Source organism: Parasteatoda tepidariorum, chromosome 2 (genome assembly GCF_982258835.1).
Source record: "Parasteatoda tepidariorum strain Cologne lab strain chromosome 2, Ptep-v5.0, whole genome shotgun sequence".
Lineage (NCBI taxonomy): Eukaryota > Metazoa > Arthropoda > Arachnida > Araneae > Theridiidae > Parasteatoda > Parasteatoda tepidariorum.
Genome location: NC_141756.1, coordinates 75,081,738 through 75,105,325, shown reverse-complemented (window position 1 = coordinate 75,105,325; position 23,588 = coordinate 75,081,738). Strand labels below are relative to the sequence as shown.

At 26.7% G+C, this 23,588-nt stretch overlaps 1 protein-coding gene across 1 annotated transcript in view; it reads right to left on the bottom strand.

Moving 5' to 3' along the window:
* Window positions 1–444: 444 nt before the first annotated feature.
* The window catches only part of LOC107452725 (uncharacterized), a 135,738-nt gene continuing 112,594 nt past the window's right edge, over window positions 445–23,588 (bottom strand). Inside the window, exons 7-14 of the mRNA XM_043057155.3 lie at window positions 11,127–11,237; window positions 9,266–9,367; window positions 8,685–8,823; window positions 6,783–6,932; window positions 5,345–5,778; window positions 3,578–4,391; window positions 2,280–2,349; window positions 445–1,498 (exon numbers count right to left, since the gene is read on the bottom strand). Of these exons, the coding sequence (XP_042913089.1) occupies window positions 1,390–1,498; window positions 2,280–2,349; window positions 3,578–4,391; window positions 5,345–5,778; window positions 6,783–6,932; window positions 8,685–8,823; window positions 9,266–9,367; window positions 11,127–11,237 (1,929 nt within the window). The 3' untranslated portion in view covers window positions 445–1,389. The remainder of the gene's footprint in view (window positions 1,499–2,279; window positions 2,350–3,577; window positions 4,392–5,344; window positions 5,779–6,782; window positions 6,933–8,684; window positions 8,824–9,265; window positions 9,368–11,126; window positions 11,238–23,588) is intronic.

Here is a 23,588-nt window from a genome sequence, read left to right as displayed (position 1 = left end):
TACTGAACTACAATTTAGTGTTGACATGGTTTTCAAATAACATAAAAAGATTCTTAAATAATATTTTTAATAAATGCAAAGAATCTTATTTCATAATTTTTAAATATAAATGAAGTATTAAAAAATTTATTTCTAAATATAGAAACAAACATTTAGTATCTGCCTTTGAAGATGAAGTAACTGAAAATCGAAATTATACGGTGAAATGAAGGTAACATTTAAGGATTATTTATAAGTGAAGTTAAATGTTGAGTTTAATGGCATAAGAACTAGCTTCGTCAACACTGCAACAAGTTTAAATTATATGAATATGAGTTTTATATTAGTACATATGCATGTCATTTGAAAAATAAATTACATATTTTGAATTTATTATTATTTCTAGTTAGTTTTTAATGCTTTAAATATATTAATATTTTGAGTAACTTTTGATTTTATCTAGTATAGAGTAATTTTTGTGTTCAATTAAAAGGATATCCAAATCTGTTTTATTAAACATATATATTTGTAAGTATTCTCTATTGGTATATGTATATATATATTTATCTATGTGAAAACTGACAGATGAATTATTGATACAAGATATACTTGATGTACATTTAATTTATACACCTCTTTATACATTTGTAATGCTTTGAAATATTTTTTATACATTTTTAAATATTTCTATTTAAATTTTACACCTCTTCATTATATTTGTGGCGTCTCAAAATAAATATTTATCTATGAACTTATAGCATTTTTTTTCAATATGACTTAATTTTAAACTAAAAACACATCCGAATCTGCTTATCATAGGCAAATATGATTTTAATCTTTACTTAAAATGTTATTTGCAATGTAGATGATAAATGTGAAAAGAAAAAACATTGGATCATTTTTTCCAAGTTTCAAGAATCCTTTATCACTCATTCATAAAATATCTATAAATGATTGTATTTCATGGTTTTATGCAATTAAATTTCTTTTTTGTATTCAAAATAAAATAAATATATACACACAAAATGAAAAATGACAAAGGTTGAATCTTTTTTTAGAAATATTTCCACATTGTTTTGCTAAAGTGTTACAACTCAGGAACTCTTTTAGTTCTATTCTTCTGATCATGGAACTAAAATATGTACATGTATTTTATACAGTCTCGAGTATTTTTGTTTACAAAACAAACTATTTTAAAAAGTTTTATAGAATTTCATCACATCTTAAATAAAAACATAAAAATGTTATTTTCCTCCAACTTTGAATATGGATTCTATGTTGCTTTTACAGTCACTAAATCCAGCTTTTGTCACTGCACCAGGCAGTCCTGGAATATTACTTATTGTGCAACATTATCACTTATTATATTTTATTGCAAATATATTATATATAATATATATATGTACAAAGTTACTTTTGGACTTCATCATCCAGCATGGCATCTAGTTGGTCTGATAGATTCGCTAACATATTTTCTATATCATCAATAACATCTCCTGGAGATATTGCTTCTGGTGTCCTGGAAAATATTTAAATTGGAAATAATTTAACAACATTAAATCTCAACACAGTAAATTTTAGTTGCCGGATTTAAAACTTTAATTACTTCAATACTTCTAAATTGAAAATTAATTTAAGACATTTTCAACATTTGATATTTATTATTTGATCGATTAATTACGTACAATTTTAAAATAAATCAATATTATAAATTTGTAAACAAATTTAAATTTAACATTTTTCATCCAAAATAGATAAAAAATAATTAATATTAAGTCAGTTCTATAATCATTACATTCATGCCATATTCAATTTTAATTGTCCTTTTTCATGCTTGCATAGAATTGCACCCTCAACAGAATATCATTTACACATCGAAAAACATGCTTTTAATTTAAAAAGAAGAAAACATTATAAATATAAAGAAAATACTTTGATCAAAAATTTGGAGAATTAAATTAATAAAAATAGACAACAAATAATTATTTTAATCTCATTTGTGATTATTAGTTTTTAAAGTGTTAACAAATATCAAGTTTGTTTTATAATCATTATATACATGTCATATTCAATTTTAAACCTCAAAGTATTGAATCCTTCTGCATGTTAGTACAGAATAACACCCTCAATACACTTTACTTACATCCACATAAAAAAACAGGGAGAAAAGCCTGTTTGTAATGCAAGAAAACAGCAAGGAAATATAAAAATGTTTGGATCTAAAATCCTAAGGTTTAATTTATTCAGATTTGATAGATTAATATTAATTATAACTTAAGTATTTTATAATTATTACTTACATGTCGTACTCGTGCTCATTATTTGACCGAGAGTTTTCAGAAGGACCTTTGGCTTTTTGAGCTTTGGAGGCTAAAATAAATAGTAAAATTATAACAATATATAAATCGAAAATAATTTTGGTTCTTTTATCATAAAAAATGCTACTTAACAAATTTATATTAAAATATCCAAGATTGATTCATTAATTTCTTTTACAAATCTGTTAAAGTAAGGTTTGTTGTCATATAAAATAAGCCAGTTTTGCTAATATGAAATAACGTTTTTTAGTGGATAATATGATAGTTTATAACTGTTGTAAATCTGTAAAAATTACTCATTACTGTCAAGTTTAGTTTTGTTCACGTCTAGTAAGCATCTTTAATGTTATTTATAAATATGGTGCAAAATGTAAAAATGACACAGTTTTGTGAAAATAAAAAGCATTTGTAATCTATTTTTTAATATTTAAAAAATTACTTCCATGTTGCATTGCTTGCGCTTGTAAAAAATATGGGAAATTTGAGACTAATTTATTGATTTTAATGATTCTTTCTGAACTATCGATTTTTTAAAAAGTTTAATCGCTATTCAAATATTTTAACTGTATGTCCATTTTAAAATTCAACAAACAGTAAACAGTTCTGCACAGGTAATAATCTAATTACGCTATTTAAATATATTTCCACTTGATAATTGTTACGAAATTATACACACAAAAATAAGTATAAATAAAAAAACTAAGCCACATGATAAGGAAAAATAATTGCTGCCCTCTTTCAACAAAAATGAAAATAATTATACAGTAAACAGTTCTGCTTAGATAACAATCTAATTATGCTGCTTAAATATATTTCCACTTGATAAATGTTAGAAATTTTACACATAAAAATAAGAAATAAATAAAAAAGTAAGCTATATGATAAGGAAAAATAATTGCTGCCTCTTTCAACAAAAATGAAAATAATTACCAGTAAACAGTTCTGTTTAGATAATAATCTAATTACGCAATTTAAATATATTTCCACTTGATAACTGTTTGAAATATTATACATAAAAATAAGTAATAAATAAAAAAAGTAAGCTATATGATATGGTAAAATAACTGCTGCCCTCTTTCAACAAAAATGAAAATATATAAATAATTTCTAAATACTTTTCAATCACAAAAATCATGAAATATAACACGAGACGAAAAAAAAGGAAATAAAATATTTCTTTACTCAACTAATTTTTTCAGAAACAATGACATTTAATTTTTAAAGATTTTATTTCATATCAAAAAGTTTGGGTTGGCAAATTTATCAATCATCTAACTAACCTCTTTCTATAGGGAGAGCCGGATATGGTTTGATGGCTTTTTGCTTGATAGTACCTACAGCTTCATTTGCAAAGGGCAAAGCAGTGGAGTCAACACTGGAAGACGATTCCGCAGAGTCTTTCCTTCTTTGCCTGAACAAAGGATTGTTGAACAGTTCATCACCAGATTCTTTTTCAGGTGCATCTTTGCTAGATTTGTCATCCAACGCTGAAGGCAATGGTAAAGGTGGTGGTGGAAAGTCTTCAACACTCTGAGAATTACTTTCCAGGGAGGATTTGATTTTTGCTGGATTGATGCGTAGCCTGGCAACAGCAGACTCTCTAGGAGGTTCTGCAGGAGGTTTATCTCCTTTAGCAGAATTGCTCCGCTTAGGTACGGGTGGCGGAGCTCTCCTAAGGGTTGCGCTTCTGGGAACTGTGGAAGGTCCATGTCTAGGAGAACCATCTAAGCTAGACCAGCCATCTAAAGTTCGACTTTGATTATTGATGAGAGATTTGAATTCACTGTCAGGTATGTCCATAATTGCTTCAGCAATTTCTTCTCGTGTTTTGGCAGTGAGTTTGGCCATGGGCCTCAGCTTTACTAGACCTTTTGGCCTGTTTAAAGTAGCTGTTCCCTCACATTCATAATCATAGTCTTGATCAAGGTCAGTGACATGCCAATCTTTGGTTGGATTTCTCGAAGTTTCTGCTAATGTTGGCTGCTGCACAACTGTTGCACAAGATGATGAAGTTGGAGCTACACTATTATTGGTAGTAGGTACATTTTCAGGATTAAGGCTTTCTAGCGATTTACCTCTTGTAGGTGAAAGTACCTGTAAAAATAATTGAATTAACTCTAGTATGGATAACAACAACTATTATAAGCATATCTGCCACATACAAAGCTGGCCTTAAGCAAGACTGCATTGCCACTTGACTTCTATTGGGTCCCGCATAAATAAATAAACTGTATATAGTCTCATACTATAACATTCATTTTTATATACTCTTTACGCAGGTTTGACATGTAAAAAAAATAAAAGAAATGTCTCTTAGCTGACTTCATAACTGATTTATTTATTTAATTTGCTACATAACTCAATTTATTCATTGCTCATTTAACAACTTTCTTTGTTAAGAATATCAACAAAAACATAGTTACAACATTGAGTGTGAATTTGACTGAAATAGGTTTTTAAAAATCAGTATCAAACTGTACATGACAGGGTTCATAACAAAATCAATTTTTCTACAGTAAATATAAAAACTTAGAAGTTTATTTGCTACATAGTTCACTATGGACATAATTATGCAAAATATACATCAGTTTCACTGTTAGAAATAGTAGATCAAAAACTTGGTCGACTATGGGACTAAAATGTACACACTAAGTAAAATATGCAACTTAAATTATCAAATTAAAAAAGATTTTCTACAATAACCATATCTATGTTGTTTAAATAAATAACCATGTAGGACTTACAATCAATAACTCATTATTTATTATTTGAAATTAAATTACTGTGCACACTAAAATTATTATCAGCATGTGCATTATAAATTTTTATATTACATTATAAACCTGTAACACACGTTTTATTGAAAGAATTTTAATATACATTTCATTGAAATAGAGCAAGTCATGACAATCGAAATGACATGAATTAGCGATATGTAAAATTTAATAGGTACCTATAAAAAAATACTATGAGTCAAGTGATGCAATTCTAAGTGCATGTTTACAAATTACTCAGTCAGTTTAGTTTAAAAATAAGTCTACACTTACTGGATTTAGAGCACCATTGCGATGTTGCACAGCATTTATATTTTGACTTGAATTTTGAGTACCAGGGACACTTTGTGTGCTATCATAAAGAGTTTGGTTACTCTGTGCACTACTTTGAGCAGCTAAGACATCCTGAGTTGTCTGGTAAGTTGAAGAGTTGTGTGTTGAAATAGAGTTTTGTACAGAATTAATAAGAGGAGCTGTGGTATTCTGTACAGAGTTGTAAGCAACTGTTATGTTTGGTGCAGAACTATAAACTGTAGCTACATTCTGAGCGGAATTATGAACAGCTTGCAAGAAAAGACTGTCCTCCCGTAATGGTGACTGTTGAAAAGTTTTCATTTCCGGGATGGACTCAGTGGACGGTGAACTCTTTGGACGCTGAGTTGCTATTGCTATTTCTTGAGTTGGATAGTGCAATGGTTGTACATTATCTAGAAAAAAAAAATTTTTTTTAACAAAATTTTAAAATATTTTAGATGGTACTCACTTTCAGTACGTTGGAAATCAAAATGTAAAGTAAGGCCAAAAGCATCTAAAGTTTCTCTGATAAACTCTAGTTTCTGATTGAACAATATGAGAATAATAATTTTGAAAAATATTTTATTGAATAATGTTTATTGAATATTGAATAATATGAGAAGAAACCAGTTAATTTGTAGAATGCTAAAACAAATACTGAAAGGATTCAGCAGCAAATGAAATTTAAACATGAATGAAAATAAAAAATAGTGCAATTTTTAAATGATAAAGATGTTAAAATTCTTCCTTAGAATAACAATCTTATTTTTTTAAGTATGTAATAAAATAGAAAATTCAAAAAGAAATTTAAATCGACTTTTGAAGCTTTAAGTCACAAATATCACCAATTTTTTTAATTGTGTACAAGAAGGAATTCTAATCGAAAAAATATTTTTTATAACACATGCACACAAAAAAGTTCCTAAAAGTTGGTTTAGCAATTTCAACTGCAACACATTTTTGTATTTATTCACTAAATGGGCAAATCTAACACTAAGTCATGCATGTGATACATAAAAATAATTATTTAGTTAAAATTTTTTAATATTTTAGTAAGTTTAGTTAGATAATTTTTTAGTTAGTTTTTATCTGTACTTGGAATATCTTTGTACCAAATTTAAATAGATATAAATAACATTTTATAATAAAAAACGTTAAAGTTATATAACAAATTATGATATTTGATAATCCAGCATATGACATTAATATGCCCAAATGCAAAAAAAGTATAACAAATATTTTACATTTATTATAGTAACTGTTTCAGCTAGATTTGTTATTCAACAAAAAGTGAATATAATTGATTTGTTTTATTAAGGGTAAATAATAAATTATAATTTTTCGACATTCGTACTACAAAATATAATTTCCAATACACTACCCTGTTTAGCACTTAATATGAATAATAAAAACTTACTAAGGGTAGAAGGGCGAGGAAATGTTGAAGACCCAATGATAGAACTATCTATTCGATTGTTAGAAATTGGTTGAGGACACAAATTGGGCTTACGACCATGATTTATGTCTTCTATCCTTTTGATTGCGAGCAAAATCTTCTTTTGGTGCCCTGAAACATAGAAACAACCATAAGATTTAATTTTCAAGAGAAAAGCACTGAAAAAAGAGTGTAAAATGTTACCATTAATTGAATGAATAGTCAAATGATGAATGCATTTGAAGTTTTTGAATACTTTTTTAATTAAAGTTATTTCAGAGCATTAAAATTTTAGGTAATAAAATATACAGTAATGTTCAAATGATTTTATCAAACTCAGAAATTTAAATATTTTTCTTGAAACTATTCAGAGAATCAATTATAAATCAATAACTCTTAAAAAGGATTTTTTTTTATATTTATGTCATTTGTGGATGTCTCTAATAGTTTTCAATGCATTATGCACCATAAAACTATGCAACCAAACAAGTAATTAAGTAGAAAAAATTGTTAAAAGAAATAAAATTTTTTACAGTCTTATGTGAATACACTCTTTTAATATGTCTGCATTTTTCAAGTACTAAAATAAAAGGATTAAAATTTTTAGCATTTAGTTAAGTCACCATTTTAATATTAGTAATTCATTAAAATACTTTTGATTCGCTTGCTGTTTTATGGGATAACATATTAAATTTTGTGAATATAACCAATTAAAATTGTAATTTAAAATTTATCACTATATAAAAATTCATTAAAAAATTTTAGGTAAAATTAAAAAAACAAAATGCTTACGTAATTAATAACACAAAAAGTGAAAAAATTTTAAAGATTCAAGAAATTAAAAGAAAAAAAATTTAAGTATATGATGCAAATCAGTACTACCCTGATAAATTAAAAGGCCCTATCACGTGCCAAATTACCCCCCACCTTTCTTCCAAAATGCCTTTTTGTAGTATTTCTAAATGGATCTAAAAAATATAGTACTTTTTCTGTGACATCAGAAACCTCATATATGCAGAGTAAGACATGTAACTATTCTTTTGTTTCAAATAAAGTATTGCAGAATTATTTTAAGACAATACTTGCACATAGACATTACATACCTTTGGAAATTTATTATGCAATCTTACCATTTCATATTTTAGCACATATTTTGAACAACAATAACATTATATAAATCAGTAATTATTTTAATATTATAGTTAATTTTATTTTTCAATATTTTTTTTCCAGATGTAAATAAGAAACATTATTCAAAGCTTGTACATTCCTGGCCATGGAGTAAGCAAAATATAGATGTATAAATGAAGGGTTTAATGTAATTTTAATTCAACTTAAACGTAATTTTAAAAAAAAAATGATTTTCTGCAATCAAAAAGAAAAGAAAAAAATATGAATTATCTTCTTTTTTTTTTAATTAAGAAGACCAATAAAAGAGTTATAAATAAATGCCAAAATTTTTTTTATTAAAATTTTTCATAATTTTACAGCAGAATCAAGATGCGAATAGGTAATTATCTAAAACTAAGTGCTTCTTTCAAACTTAATCAAATAAATCCATTTCATATCACAGAATTACTTACAAAAATGGCCAATACATAAAAAGGGAAGCAGATAAAAATTTTAATGTATAAAAATGAATCACTTGACCTGAAAAAGAAGCAATTAAAATTTAATAAAGAAAAACTTAAAATTACTTAAAAAATAAAGAGCAAAGAAAAATTGCAAACCTACACCAATGTAGAAAAAAATCTTAACTTTCATTTTTTTTAATAATAGTAATACACATAATGAAATTTAAGACTGTCAAAGCTTGTGAAGCAATATTTCTTAAGCATATTATTGTATTTTCAAAAAATTAACATTATTTAATACAATACTAACCCAATTTTTGAATACCTATGTCTTCTAAATCTTCCCATGTTAAATCAGTAACTTTATCTACAGTGTCATAATTTTGACGACACAAAGTATCATAATACTCATCAAGGCGTAAGAGTGTCAACCATTCCAATAAGTTATCCTAAAGAGGAAAAAATAATTTAAAACATTACAAAAAATTCTAAATTATATATAAATACTGAAAGATCAAAACAAAGAATTTTTACCAAACTCCTAATTTTGTGAGAATTTTTTTTTAAAAAATAAAGGTTCTTTTAGGGAATTATGTATTTTCATCAAATTTAATAATTAATAAAAACTAATTTAGAAAAGATGCATAGTATTAAACAATATTTTATTTTTAAATTTATTAATTACATAAAAATTAACACAGCAATTCATGAAATTAATAGACTAAATGCAATGTAATAAAAAACTAAATTAGAAAAAAATGCGTAGTATTAAACAATATTTTATTTTTAAATCAATTAATTACACACAAATTAACACTGCAATTCATGAAATTAATAGCTTTGAAGAATAACTCGTAAATTAAATTAATAATAATAAAAATATATACTCACAGGTTTATATTCTGGAATGCCATCAGCTATATTTAATTTTGCAATTTCGGCTTTTAATTTTCTTCTATGATTTGGTTTTGTAATGCCAATAGCTGTAAGATCCTGTAAAATATGCAATTAAATTATTATCAATTTATTTTCCACTGGGTATTTAAAGTAAATAAATATAAATTGATAATTTATTACTTTCATTTTAAATATTTTACATAGAAAAAAAATTTAAGTTAAAAAAAATTTATTAAATTATCTTTTAAAATAACACTGCATAGCTGCCAACATTTCAAAATAAAAATTTAAGAGATTTTCACTTTAAAAAATTATGTGACTTAAAAAAAAATAAGAATAAAATCATAATAAAAAAAACTCAGCAGTGTACGTTTTAATTAAAATAAAGATTTTTTTAAAACATTAGTAACATTTACACGAATGATAGCAACGTTTTTAGCAAAATTTTACATTTTCATAAGAAGCCTACATCTAACTATTTCCTCCTATGTATTTTTAACATAAAAATATCTCTTTTCTAAGAAATTAAAATTTTCAGCAGAAATAGTAGAACAGGAAAATATTATTAAAAATGCATTTTATTTTTAAAATTTCATATATAAAGTGTATAAATAATTTAAAATAAATAAAAATTATTAATTATACCGGGAAAAAAAATTTTTCTGTGACATGAGATTTCTTAAAAGACTTTAGACACTTTCATATTGTTGATTTCAAATCTGCAATCGTTTTCTCTCTCCAAACAATAATTTTTCAATGATATTATTAGTCTATTTTTCGTTGAAATGTACAAATTTAAAAATGTTATATATAACAGCGGGTTGCATATATGTTGTGACAAACTTCTAGGAGTTAGGGTACATCATCAGGATAAGTATTGCACAGGAAACGGTGCCAAGAAATGTCGTCATATTCCGCTAGGGCCACTTTCCTATTATGAACTGTTTCTTTATGTGCCTCTGAACATGTCATAATAGGGAAGAGTCCCTAGCCACAAACAAATACATTCCTATGTAATTTTAATCTTGATGATGTGGCCCAGATCCCCTTTACTTTTGTCGAAATATTTATGCAATTCCCTGCTACATATAACATTTTTAAACTTGTATATTTGAACAAAAATATAATTTTAAAAAAAAATCCATAGAGGAGCATAGCTAATTTCAGATTTGAAATCCCAATGATAATGATAACCTGAATAAGGCAAGTGTAAGTATTTGCAGGGGTCTGTCCAGACATTTTGTGAAAGGTCCGTTTTTGTAAAATTGTGAAAAAATTACTCGTAATTTGAATATAAAACAAACGTTAAGTAGCAATCTTTCAACCAGGGTCCTGCTTTTGTGAATTTGTGCAAATAGGGTCCTGTTATTGCAAAAAACTTTTTCAAAGAGTTTTTAAATTATAAAGACATACAAGATTATGCTCAACACTGTAAAATTATAATTTAAAAAAATGAAGTTTTAAAAAATAAACAGCAATTACTGCTACTAAATTAGAGATGCAACATACAAATATTTGGTATTTAGCCTATACCATACGCAGAATATTCATTTTGGATGAATAAAGGAAGAAGCGTCTGCGGAAGACAAAACATAGTTCGCTTACAACTGTCTTTCTCCCCCCCTTTCCTGAGAAGGATTTATTCGATTAACAAAACAATAATGAAGATAAACAAATTTGTGAAGAGTTCGATTAAAAGATAAATTATTTTGTGAAGGGTCCGTTTTTAAGTTAAAATATTTTGTGAAAGTTTTATTTTTATGAAAATATATTTTGTGAACCCAAATTTCTTCTAAACAGACCCCTGACCTATGATACCATAAAAATAACAATGAAATAATAAGATAAAGAATACCTCAGGTGTCATTCTGGTAATGGTCGGCATATCGTAGCCTGCCAGCAGGAACAATGGGATGTATTCTTCGAAGTGGAGAGTGGCCAACCAACTACTTAGTACTTCAACATCCTAAAATAAATGAAATTATTATTATTATTTTGCTGCAGTCGACATAAAATGTTTCATGAAATAATAAATTTCACTTTTATTTTTACACTGCTTAATCTACAGATTTCACAATTTTCTAATGTTTGTTTGATTTGCTATTTTTAATCTTTGACTACACAATTCTTTTTTGAGGCTTTAAGGAAAAACACAAGCAAGATCATTTTTACTGAAAAAGAACTTTTTAGGAATGAGTAACAGAGCGTTCATTCGAGAGCAATATTTGTTCAAGAGTAAACACGTATCCTAATAATATATGTAAACTGACTTTTCGTATACAACTTTCTATAAAGAACTGAGAAATAAAATAAAAAGTAGTTTTTCCCCCATTTAATACTGCTTTAAAAGAAGTCATTCGGTTTTTATTAAGATTATAAACAGATATTTAGGATAATGTAAAAAATGACAATTTTCAATGGTATCTAAAGATAATTAAGATTTAATGGATCGTTTAAATTTATGATGCATCCAAATGTGATACTTTTTAACAAATAATGAGTTGTCTGTTTAACCCTTCATTAAACATGAGTTTTTTGCCTGCTCTTTTCTGTGATGCGTTTATGGATCTAAACCATTAAAGTGAAGATAGATTTAATGGCTTATAAGTTAATTTCCATTTAATGGCTTACCTTTAAAGTTAAATATACAACAAAAGGAATTATGCGGTGTTTTCTAAACTATTATTAACTTGAAATCTCCCAAAAAATTAAAAAACTACTATTAAAGATATCATAGAAATCTGAATTAGGAAACTGCGGTTGCTACTGAATGATATTAATTGCATATCAATGATTTTTAACTCTAAAATGGAAGGGAAAACTGAAAGAAAAAAAAGTACTTTTTATTTTCTTTAACACCCTAGGACAGGGTGCGTAGCCAAATCTTGAAACAAAAAATAAGCACAACTATATACATTAACAAAATGCAAAATAATTTTCAAAACGTGAGCATCATAAAATAACTAGTTTCTGACAAAGAACTCTTTTACTTGATTATATTAGCCACCATAAAGAGATCGAAAGGTTTGTCGGTTGATTTCAGAGAGTGGAAAATGAAGCCTGAATTTGAGAATATCTTGCAAAATGCAGCTGCACATGAGAGTGCAAGAATCTCACCGAACCCAGCTCAGTATACGTACATGCGGACAAGCAAAGTATTTCATCAAACATGTAACATGATTGGTGCTTTTATACGCTACGAACCGAAATGCATTGTGTTTGAATGAATTATGAAAACGTTGAATAGTACAATGTGAAAACCACGCTTTTGCATAATAAATATGTGGCGAAAATCGTCATGGTAAAGCAAAAAGTCTCATTTTCAAAAAGGGAAATTTAGGCACTTTTTAAAAATGGCCACTAAAAAAGCACCTTTAAAGGCCTTTAAAATCGAAAATAAGCACCTTTAAGAACTTTTTAAAAACGCTACGGACCATGTATGAGTGGCTGAGACGATTTTGTTATTAAAAATAGATATTAAAATACATAAAAGATTACAATAAATGTAAATAACAATATTAAGATATTTTATCGACAGAAATTTTCATTGATAATAATATTTAATAAAATATTTTTATTTTTAAATTCATATACATTTTAAAATTTAATTAATGTTTTGAATTATAATAGAATTTAAAGAATATTGGTTCTAAAAATATTCGTACTTAACATAATTAGATACGAATGTTTTTAATGGAATAAACATTAATAATTTATTACGTAAACACTACAAATAAATTATTTGCATTTGCATACAAATACTTTACTGAATGTCTTATGTAAATAAAATTATTGGCACAAAACATTGAATTGTATTTTATTAGCGAGTCACATTTATTACTTTACATAAATGTGAAACCACGCAAAAGCTTTTATAAAATAATATTAAAATTAGAAAAAATTTCAAAAATAGTGACCTTTTTTAATTCATGTTCAGTGCGCAAAAAAAAAAAAAATTTATAATAAATAAACAAATCACCCTGAGTAACTTTTGATCTAATGATGGGATTTTACGCACTAGAACTCAAATTTATTGGTTTTCGGGGGTATGTTAAATAATTTGTGTAGATGATATTTTAAGTTATGAAATCAGACACAAAAACATACTTTTTCTGAATAAACATACCTTTTATAGACGGAGTTGGAATCTTGATTCCCAAAGTAAAGGGGGTAGATGCTGTCTGGGAAATTAGTTCCAATAGTTTGGTCAGGAGAACGGTTTAAAGCTTGGATGTTAAATTTACTTTTTTTGTATTGTGCTATACCTGAGAACTTTCTAATCGAATTGAAAAATTATTACGCACAATTATATAATTCATCAAACGGTAATTTCAAGCAAAGAGTATACTTTAATAATGAATTATAATTTTTTATTATTTTAATTATTTACAGTTGAAAATATTTTTTGAATTAGAAGGTAAACAATTTGTTACATCATTTTAAGGAATGTAATTTTATATGGTAAAATTTCAGCAAAATCGGTCAAATAGCTCTTGAGAAATCGAATTATAAATATGTGACTTTTTTTAAAATTCGATTTCACAGTAACTTACTTATTAGACAGTTTGCGTTCAAATTATTAATTTTTCTAAATAAACTTATAATATTTAAAATGATGTAAAATTTCAAAATATTACAACCATTATGAAATAATAGATATAACGAAAAAATTCTCCAAATATACCGACAAACGCAAAAAGTAAAATTAACATTTAAAGAGTCCAAACTTTGGACAGTTCTCCTAACCAAACTTGCGACCATATTTCCCAAATTGCGACTACTCCGATAGTTTAGAAGTCATCCCCGTAGACAATTAAGTTTGAGTCCTAGTACGCGAAAATCAGATCATTAGATCAAAGGTTATTCAGAATAATTCGTACTGTATCATACTGTACATCAATCCATCAATAAAATTTCATTTCCATACTGTACATCAATAAAATTAATAAAACATCAAAATTAATAAAACATCAAAAGCAATATAAAAAAAAAACATATTTCTCTTTAAAATGTATGGAAATGATAAAGTAAAGCACATTAACTGATTCAATAAATTCGTATAAAAAATCTAATTCAATAAATTTGTAGAAAAAAGTTATAAATAGCAGTTGGAAATAAAATTAAATGGTTCAAGTTGAAAAAGCAAAGGGATAGTTATAAATTTATGTCAAAGTTAGCGTAAAACACTAGCAAAAAATTTTGATTTGATATGTTTGGTAGGTTTATATTGAGTTATAAAAAATAATAATAATCTTCTGTGACATTTTTAAGATAGAATCTTCAATTTGAGGGGCAATATTGAGAAAAAAGAGCTATTGAAACTGCCCACAGCCGAAAATGTTGGCAAGATGCCAATGTGTAAATTCTTTTTATCTTTCAATTTTAAGCTTGTTTTCGTTTTCAAGTAATTTTTTTCTATTTTTTCTTTCGTTTAGCTGCTTTTGCTGTAAAAACATTTGGATCGTTGCCAAATATGCACTGTCTGTCAAGTTTGATCTATTATGAGAGAGCTACTTAAGAAACACTACAAGTTACAAGAGCATTAGGCTTAAAAAGGAGTCTGGTTCGTTTTTTCTTTCCTTCAATAGCTCCCTAAGGATGTTTAAAAATTCTTTCATATTATGTTTTTTCTCTTTTGCAAGAAATTTCTCTTCTTAAGTCTTTTATCCTTCAAAAACGATTCACACGGCTCACCTCTGATATTTTCCTCAACAAAATTTAATACATCGCTTTAATTAACTAGTTTTTGGTATAACGTAAGCATGCGAATTAAGTCTTAATTAATGAATGAATATATTATTGCTTCCGTTATATAAACAAAGTTAATTTCCCCATGGTAAATACTCCATTAGAATCATCAAAAGAAACGGATTGCAGAGAATATTTTTTAAATAATTAGGCATAGGAAAACTTAATATGAAATGTAATCAGTTAATTTATATTTTATAATTAATACAAGTATAGCTACTATTCTATTTCATTTATTCATATGAATAAATAAGATAGAATATATTTTAAAGCTAAAGTTGTTAAGAAATTATCATAGTAATAAATAGATTTTTGGCAATAACGTACTCAATTTTTTGTTCTGTTATTTTATGTCATTAAAACAAATATTAAAGAGAATAAGCTTTTTTTTTTCTTTATAAACAAAATTCAAGAAAGGATGACTTTAAATAAATTAGCCACTTTAAAGTTAATGTCGATTAGAAGATAAATTTTCAAAACGAAAGTTTCTGATGCACATTAATACGATTTTTCAAATTAAACTTGAAAATTGGAAAAACATTTTTGAACACTGAATTAAAAATCCTCAGGGCATCAAATATACGATGAAATACCGTATTTTTTTTTTTTTTTTTTTTTTTTTTTTTTTTTAAATAGATTTTTTATTTTTACAGCTAGTAGATAGGTTAACAAAAATATTTGCTTTCTGGCATGAGTCGATTATTTAAATTTAATTTCAAAGTTTACTTGAAACTAATTTTAATGCGAAACATATGTAATAGTTTCCAAACTTCAAACTAAATAGTTACGTTTCGCATTTTATTAAAATTTAATTTTCAAAACGAGCATATATATATATATATATATATATATATATATATATATATATATATATATATATATATATATATATATATATATATATATATATATATATATATATATGCGCCTCGCGAGGAGGGGAAAAAAATCGCTGGTGTAAGTCATGCTACTGTAAAACTGTTTCCCTGCATGGACTAATATGTTGCTGAGAAAAAAAGATATGTCAGGTTATCAGTATTAGCAAGTGATGTTCATGGTATACGAGTACACGAAATAGGCAGTACACGAGTGCCCAAGTTAAGTATCAATTAAATAACGTGATTCTCGCTTATTGCAAATTAAATACTCATTACTCTGAAATAGATAGGAATTTTCAGAAAATAAAATAAACACAACTAGATATTTAACTTTAGAACCATATTTCCGAGAAGGTCAAAGACACAAATGAGGGGAAAAAGGAACGGTAAAAATAGGTAACAAATCTTCGTAGAGAAAGTATAGGCCAAATTAGAAATTATTGTTAGGTAAATTTTACCCCATTATTTAGGACAAGTAACCCGAAGAACAAACATTAAGTACATTGAGATTGAAATTAACCATAGAAATATTCAAATGCTAATCGTGTCAAATAATAATATTTAATATCCATTAAATTTAAGGATATAGACCGAGCAATAAATACTGTGTAGACTACTTAACTTTATTTACTTCAAATAATTAATGAAAATTTTTCAAAATTTTTTTTCTTAGATAAGCATTTTGATTTTTGACAATTCAACCAAAAAGAAAATGATAGGATTTTTATAATTAACAATAGATTAATAATTTATAACACTTAAAGTTAAATAATACATAAAAATGAAAATACTAATTACTTCGTTATTTTGGCCAATTTAATAGTCAATAAATTCTATAGATTGTACTTATTTTGTACATTTAATAATATTTATTACTTATTAAATTTAAGGCAATGAACATATTAATGATCAATAAGCACTTTTTTAAAATTACAATAATTAACTTATGGACATTTTTCGAGAAAAAATACTTAATAGTAAGTATTCCGGTTTATGAAAATTTAAATTAAAAGAATTAAATAAGTCATTCATATTTTTTTTTAAAGTTAACCATAACATAATAACTTCACAAATACTATTTTCTTCTGAAATTTCTTTTTGTCACCTATGTAACACCGCGAAGTCGTGTTACAGAAAGTGAATAGCCCAATATTTGCGGGCGCTTTTGGTTTTATACAACTCTGCCATATAAGAATAATTAACTAAGAAATAAACAAATTAATTATTAATTAATATTTAAAATTCTAATAATGAGCAGTACTCGAAAACCGTTTCTCTGCAAAGATCAGTATTGCACAAGGAAAACAATATCAAAATCTTCATGAGAAATATACAAATTTCCACCAAAAAAAAAAATTATATTGTATGCATATATAAGTAGTATAACAAATTTTAGTATTTCATGTTGTATTGTTTTTATTACAATTAAAAATGTTCCTCAAATATTCAATCGTAAAAAATTTAAAGGACAAAACTGTAGACTCAAGCTTTAAATATGCATACCTTTATCTAAAGCATAAACTTAATCAGCTTATTTTGTTTAAAATTAAACCTCATCAGCTTATTTTGTTTAAGATTTTTTGACACATTACTATTTTTAGTTTGTTTTTAAACTCGAACGTAAATTAGTCCATGATCTAAATCCTTAAATTTAGAGGGTTAGGCTTCAAAAATTAAATTTGTAATTTTTTTTTAAGGAATATTTTTTGCAACATGCTATTTTTGAACTTGAATAGTAACTATACTAGCAGTATATATTTAATCTCTTTACTGATAAGGCTTGTATGTAAAACCAGTCAAAATGTCGAATACATGGACAAAAAACTTTAAAAGTAACACCTAGATCTGAAAATAACCACTCGCCAGCCACATGGCGAGTCAACAAAAAAAGTGGCGGTTTAAATTAAATAAACAACCGGTCATTAAATTAAATAAACAACCTATTTTATTTATTTACTCATTTTTAATTATTAATTTATTTATATATTTATTTATTTAATTATTATTACTACTATTTTTGTTTTTGTTTAATGAAAAAAAGTACATCAATGCAAAAAGACATTGGAAAGCCCAATTTTTTTTATTAAAATGTCCAATCTCTCCATTCAAAATTTTGATCCTTCAGAATCCATAAATTCGTGATGGAAAGATTCATGTAAAAGGTGAGTTCTTTAATAATGCACAGATTTCAAAGTTGTAATGTATACATAAAATGTATTTTGCCTTCCAAATATTTTTAAATATCAGAATGTTTAACTGAATTTTGTCACATATTTATATCATTTTTCATTGTTGAATTAACTTTTTATAGCCCTAGAATATTCTAATATGAATTTTTTTCAAAATAAATAAATAAATAAACAAATATAATTAAATTTAAACAAAAAAAAAGTTTGTAAAAAGTGGCTATTAAATGAAAAGGATCTATCGATATAGGTCTTTGACCCGTTAAGTTTGAGGGAAAAGTGGCTAATTTAATAAGTCATTAGAGTTGACCGGCCACTGGCTACCAACTGAAAATTTCAATTTTCACCACCAGTATATTGAGACTTTGGTTCGGATATTTGTTACTAAAAAGAGGTGTCAAAATGTTAAGATTTCTTTTAACAATAACAATCTAAAACACGCCATTCAATTTCATCAGATTTTGTAGGTTTCAATTTTTTTTAGAGCACAGCATTTTTAATTTCAAATCTTTTTTTTAAATTTATTTTTTAGGGTAGTCAAAACTTTTTTTTTTTTTAACTAAATGATATATGATTTCAATGCAAGTAATCAATTAAAATTCCATTCTTTAAATATATATTATAACACTTAGAAGGTGTGGGGACATAAAAATGATTCCGCTCTGGTAATCGCTCATACATAAACAAAGAATAACATTAAAAAAAAGCATGACAAAAAATGTTATTTGCATAAATATTCAAATAAAAATAAGGTGAAAAAAGAAAAGCTGGCAAGAGGACGAATAAATGTTTGCGATTTTTCAGAAATCTCCTCTCGCCTGGCAGGAGGCTTTCAATCGAGGATAAGATGCCATGGTTGGCTAGGAACGATCCTGGGATCAGGTGGTGGGGTATCTGGAGCATGGTACTAAAGCACATCCTACGTTCCCGAACCCTATTCCCCGGTGCAATTTCTGCAATCAATAGAAACCCGCGAGGGGTCGTTAGTCGGAAAGGAATTAAATCAGGGTTTCCCTTTCGCTGGATAATGTGACTTAACTCCAGTGAGCGGGGACAAATATGCATCCACTTTTGTGTCACATAAATTGGATCATCATTATCTTCAGTATTCTTAATACTATAAATGCAAAGCAAACTAGATTTAAACCATTGTTTTACAAAGCTACAGATGCATTCACAAACTGAGGGTAGATTTGTCATTTTGTTCAAGCGCAGATAAACCCATTATTGCAAATGAATGAACCAATTTGGCTTAAATTGCCATACTGTCGGGGGAAAATATGCTGAACGGTAATTGATGTACCTTAAAATAACGGTAACTTTTTAATACCCAGATAAACAACTTCCTGCATTGAAAAATCATCATCTATATTATAATTTTTTCCATATACTTTTATCTTTTAATTTATTATCTTATACTCAATTTCATAAGAAAATAAATTCCCTGAGCAGAAGTCCATAGCAGAAATTCGTAGTAAACACAATAAAGCAACATATCTGAGAACACAAGAAAATAAAGATTTGGGGCACGAAACATAGTTAATAAAACTTTAAAACATGAAAAAATATAAGTCATTACGTCAATACAAAATCGCTATCTCTTTTTTAAGAAATTATTCACAAGGAATCAAAAATACATAGTATTTGGTTGATTAAAAAAATAAATAAAAACTTATGATTTTGGGGGGATTCCTTAAAAAATTATTTTAGGGAAAATAAAGAAGGGATTGAAAATTTTCCTTTTTTCGGATTTTTGACAAAATTTTACTTTTTTCGGATTTTTGACAAAAAATTTCCTTTTTTCGGATTTTTGACAAAAATTTTCCTTTTCTCTAAGACGTCCCTGATTTTTTTAAAAGTAATTTCCAATGGTTTTTCCCGAGGCGTATTAACTCTATTTATAGTTTTTTTACTTTTTATTTTATTTTAAATAAAAAATCGAAATTGCAACTAGATAAAAGCTTTTTAGATTTGCACAAACAAAAATAAAAATAAATAAAAACAGCTCAAGAAATGTCAAAGCTTTTTCTGGAAGTAATCTTTCTGAAAGTTTTAAAATTTAAAAGCCATTTTCAAATACATACTCAAAATAGCTGGAGACTCATGCTTTTTAAAATAAGTCTACAATCCGTATCATGTAAATTTGGTATAAAATATCATGTTACATGAATTAAATAAAAATTATGATTTTATTTCCAATACAATCTTTGATTTAATGAGAATTTTTTGATTTTGTTTTGCTAAAGAAAAAAGGAAAACACCAAACAATTACTTTTTGATACTGAATGATGACAGTGATTTATCGATTAAATGAGAGAGAAAAAGTTTCGGATATCTGGAGCTAGTATTAATTTCCGGAGGGGAAATAAAACAGATAAACTAGGAAAAGGAAGAAGTAATGCGCATCTTTTTTGTAGCAAATAATTCATCAAAGATTTTTTTTTTAATCGTTATAAGTATATATTGATCTGCATTTTTCCTGCCATTCAACATTTAATACACAGTAAACTTATATGAAATGGTCTGATAATCAAAATGAATTAGAGACAAAATAATTTAAATTTTTTTTTCTTAATTTCACACGAATGCAAACTTTACATTTATAAATTCTATTGTAAATGCATGTACTTTTCAAACTTTACAGGATACTAATGACGAAATTGTTGATAAATATTTCTTTCCGTTTCCGTGTGATATGCTGCTCCTGAGTCTTTTACCATTCCATAGCGCAGTGTTTCCCAAACTTATGACTTTTGTGTACCCTTTCTAAATTTTTCGTAACGCTGTGTACCACTAATAAAAAAATGAATTTATTTTTTACTGTAAAAAAATTGCACAAAGTTGAAAATCACAACTGGCTAAAACACCACTTATTATTAACTGCTAACTCAGCAAAAAATAGCCAATAGAAAAATAGTAATCGTAAAATTTTCATGACTAGCTTCATTTTTAAATAAAAATGTTTGAAATTTTCGTTTGTTTCAAGATATTTCGCATAAAAACGTGTACTCCTGCTAAACTATTCCCGTACCCCTGGGGGTATGCGTACCACACTTTGGGAAGCACTGCCATAGCGTATAGTTAAAAAAAAACTAAGACTTATATCTCAATACCGCAAATAAGTTTAGTAACACCTTAAAGCATCAAAAAAAAATTTAAAAATTAAACTACATATTATTTTATGTTTCACATTATTTTTATTATCAAAAGCATCTAATCATTAATCATATATTTACTCTTTTTCCAAGAACAATTCGTTCCATTTTATATTAAATTATGTTTTAATTTTTTATGAAGCAAATTTATAGGTTCTAAGAAGTTTAAACTTTTATAGTCCGCTTTATGACAGTTTATTATGGGCAGTTCAAAATACGTTAAGCGAAAAAAAAACCTTAATTGTTCGTTTTTAAATGAAAACTATAAAACTGATATGATACACATAAGCATTTATTAGATCTTTTTTAAGACACCATACTACAGAATAAAAATGATAACGCATTACGAAAAAGAAGCACCGTCCTTCATCAGGAGGTTATAAAAATTACCTGAAATCTCATGAAATTATCTGATTGAAAGTACACCATTTTCAATACGCATAGTTATTTTTATAGTGTAATATGGAATCTTACAAGGAGAAAATAAATATTCGTGTTTATTTTAAGTCTATGTCACAGAAATAAACTATAAAGGAAAATTAAAATGCAATCAATTCGTTAAAATGTAGTCAAATATGCTCTTAAAAAATTTATCATTAAGAAAAAGATACATTTTTATTGTCAACGTGTGTTCCTTAAATGTAAAAACCATATTGAACTTAATGAAAAAAAATTCTTTTCATACTTTCTGTAAACTTATATCATATAAAATAATTTGTTCAACAGCTTTTCTAAATTTAGGAAATTTGAAGAAGTTTTAGAAATTATAGAGAGTTGGGAGGCATGAATATTCCAATTTTACTCATATTTTTCAGGAATAAATATTTTTTACCTCATTCCATCAAATACTATTCATGTTTTTTCATATGCTCCAGAAGCTTATTTTTCCATTTTAGCGCAAAAATTAAATTTTTAAAACTTGTAAAAAATTTTAATTAAAGAATTTTATAGAAATTGTGCAGATTTAAACAGCGGGGTGTTCCCAACGAACAATTTAATATAAGAAGACTAAAATCCGTAATGGACTATCTAGTTATTTAAGAAATACGAAACTTGGGAGAACATAAAAAAGTCACATCAACAATTTCTAAGTATACATACTCAAGCGTTCTCTAACCATCTCAAATAGTATTTCCCAAATGGCATTGTGCATTGATACAAGAGCATCGTAAATAACTCTACTTTTAACACGGTGCGTAGTCAAATCTTTCAACAAAAAAAAGCATTTTTTTAGCACTCAAAAAATATTTTTAAGCACTATATACAATAACAAAACGCAAAATAATTTTCAAAGACTTTACATGATCATGATAAAATCTAACAAAGTTGACATCTAGTTTCTGACAAACAGCACTTTTCTTGATTATATTAGTAACCATAAAAAAGATCCGAGAGATTTTTCGGTTCGAAAAATGAGGGTGGAAAATGAAGCCTGAAATTGAGAATATCTAGCAACATGCAGCAGAGTTGTACATGAGACTACTAGAATCTCACCGGACCCAGCTCAGTACACGCACTTGCGGACAAGCAAGTATTTCATCAAGCATGTAAAATGATTGCAGCTTTCATACGCTATGGACCGACGGAAGGCCGAAATGGATTGTGTTTGAATGAATTATGAAAACGTTGAATAGAACAATGTGAAATGAACGCTTTTGCATAATACGTGCCGAAAAACGACATGGTAAAGAAAAAAAAGTCTCTTTTTCGAAAAAAGAAAATCAAACGATGAAAAAAGCACCTTTAAGGGCTTTTAAAAACAAAAATAAGCATCTTTATGCACTTTTTAAAAACACTACGCACCATGTTTTAACTTCATAAACGCTTTAATTTTCCTGAGAAGCATACGTATTGTCTCTTCCTACAATACCTAAAACATCACATTTTTATCAAATTCTGTTCTGTTAAAATATTGCGAATGCTCTGTTAAATATGAATAAACCTTAGAGTTACGATTTGGTTTGAGTTATCCTGTCAACTATTTACGACACGATGAAATGTAGGGCAAAAAATTCCGCGGTAATAATATTTTACGTTACATTATCAGAGGTTTTTAAATAACTTCAATAATTAACAAGTTCTAACTATAAATGTTTCTGCATACTTGAGGTAAAATAATAAGGCAGATTAAATTTTTGATTTGTTTTGATTTAACATATTTTAGAATTTTCACATCAAATCTATAATGCTAATGTTCATAATTATTATCATTTTGATTTCCCCCCCCCCCAAAAAATCGCGGGCAACTGGTATCAAAAATGTGTGTGAAGCAACGAAAAGCTGAAAATAAAGCAATTTTCAAATAAAATAAAAGAAATATAACGCTGAATTTTTCATTAGCTTGTGAAAC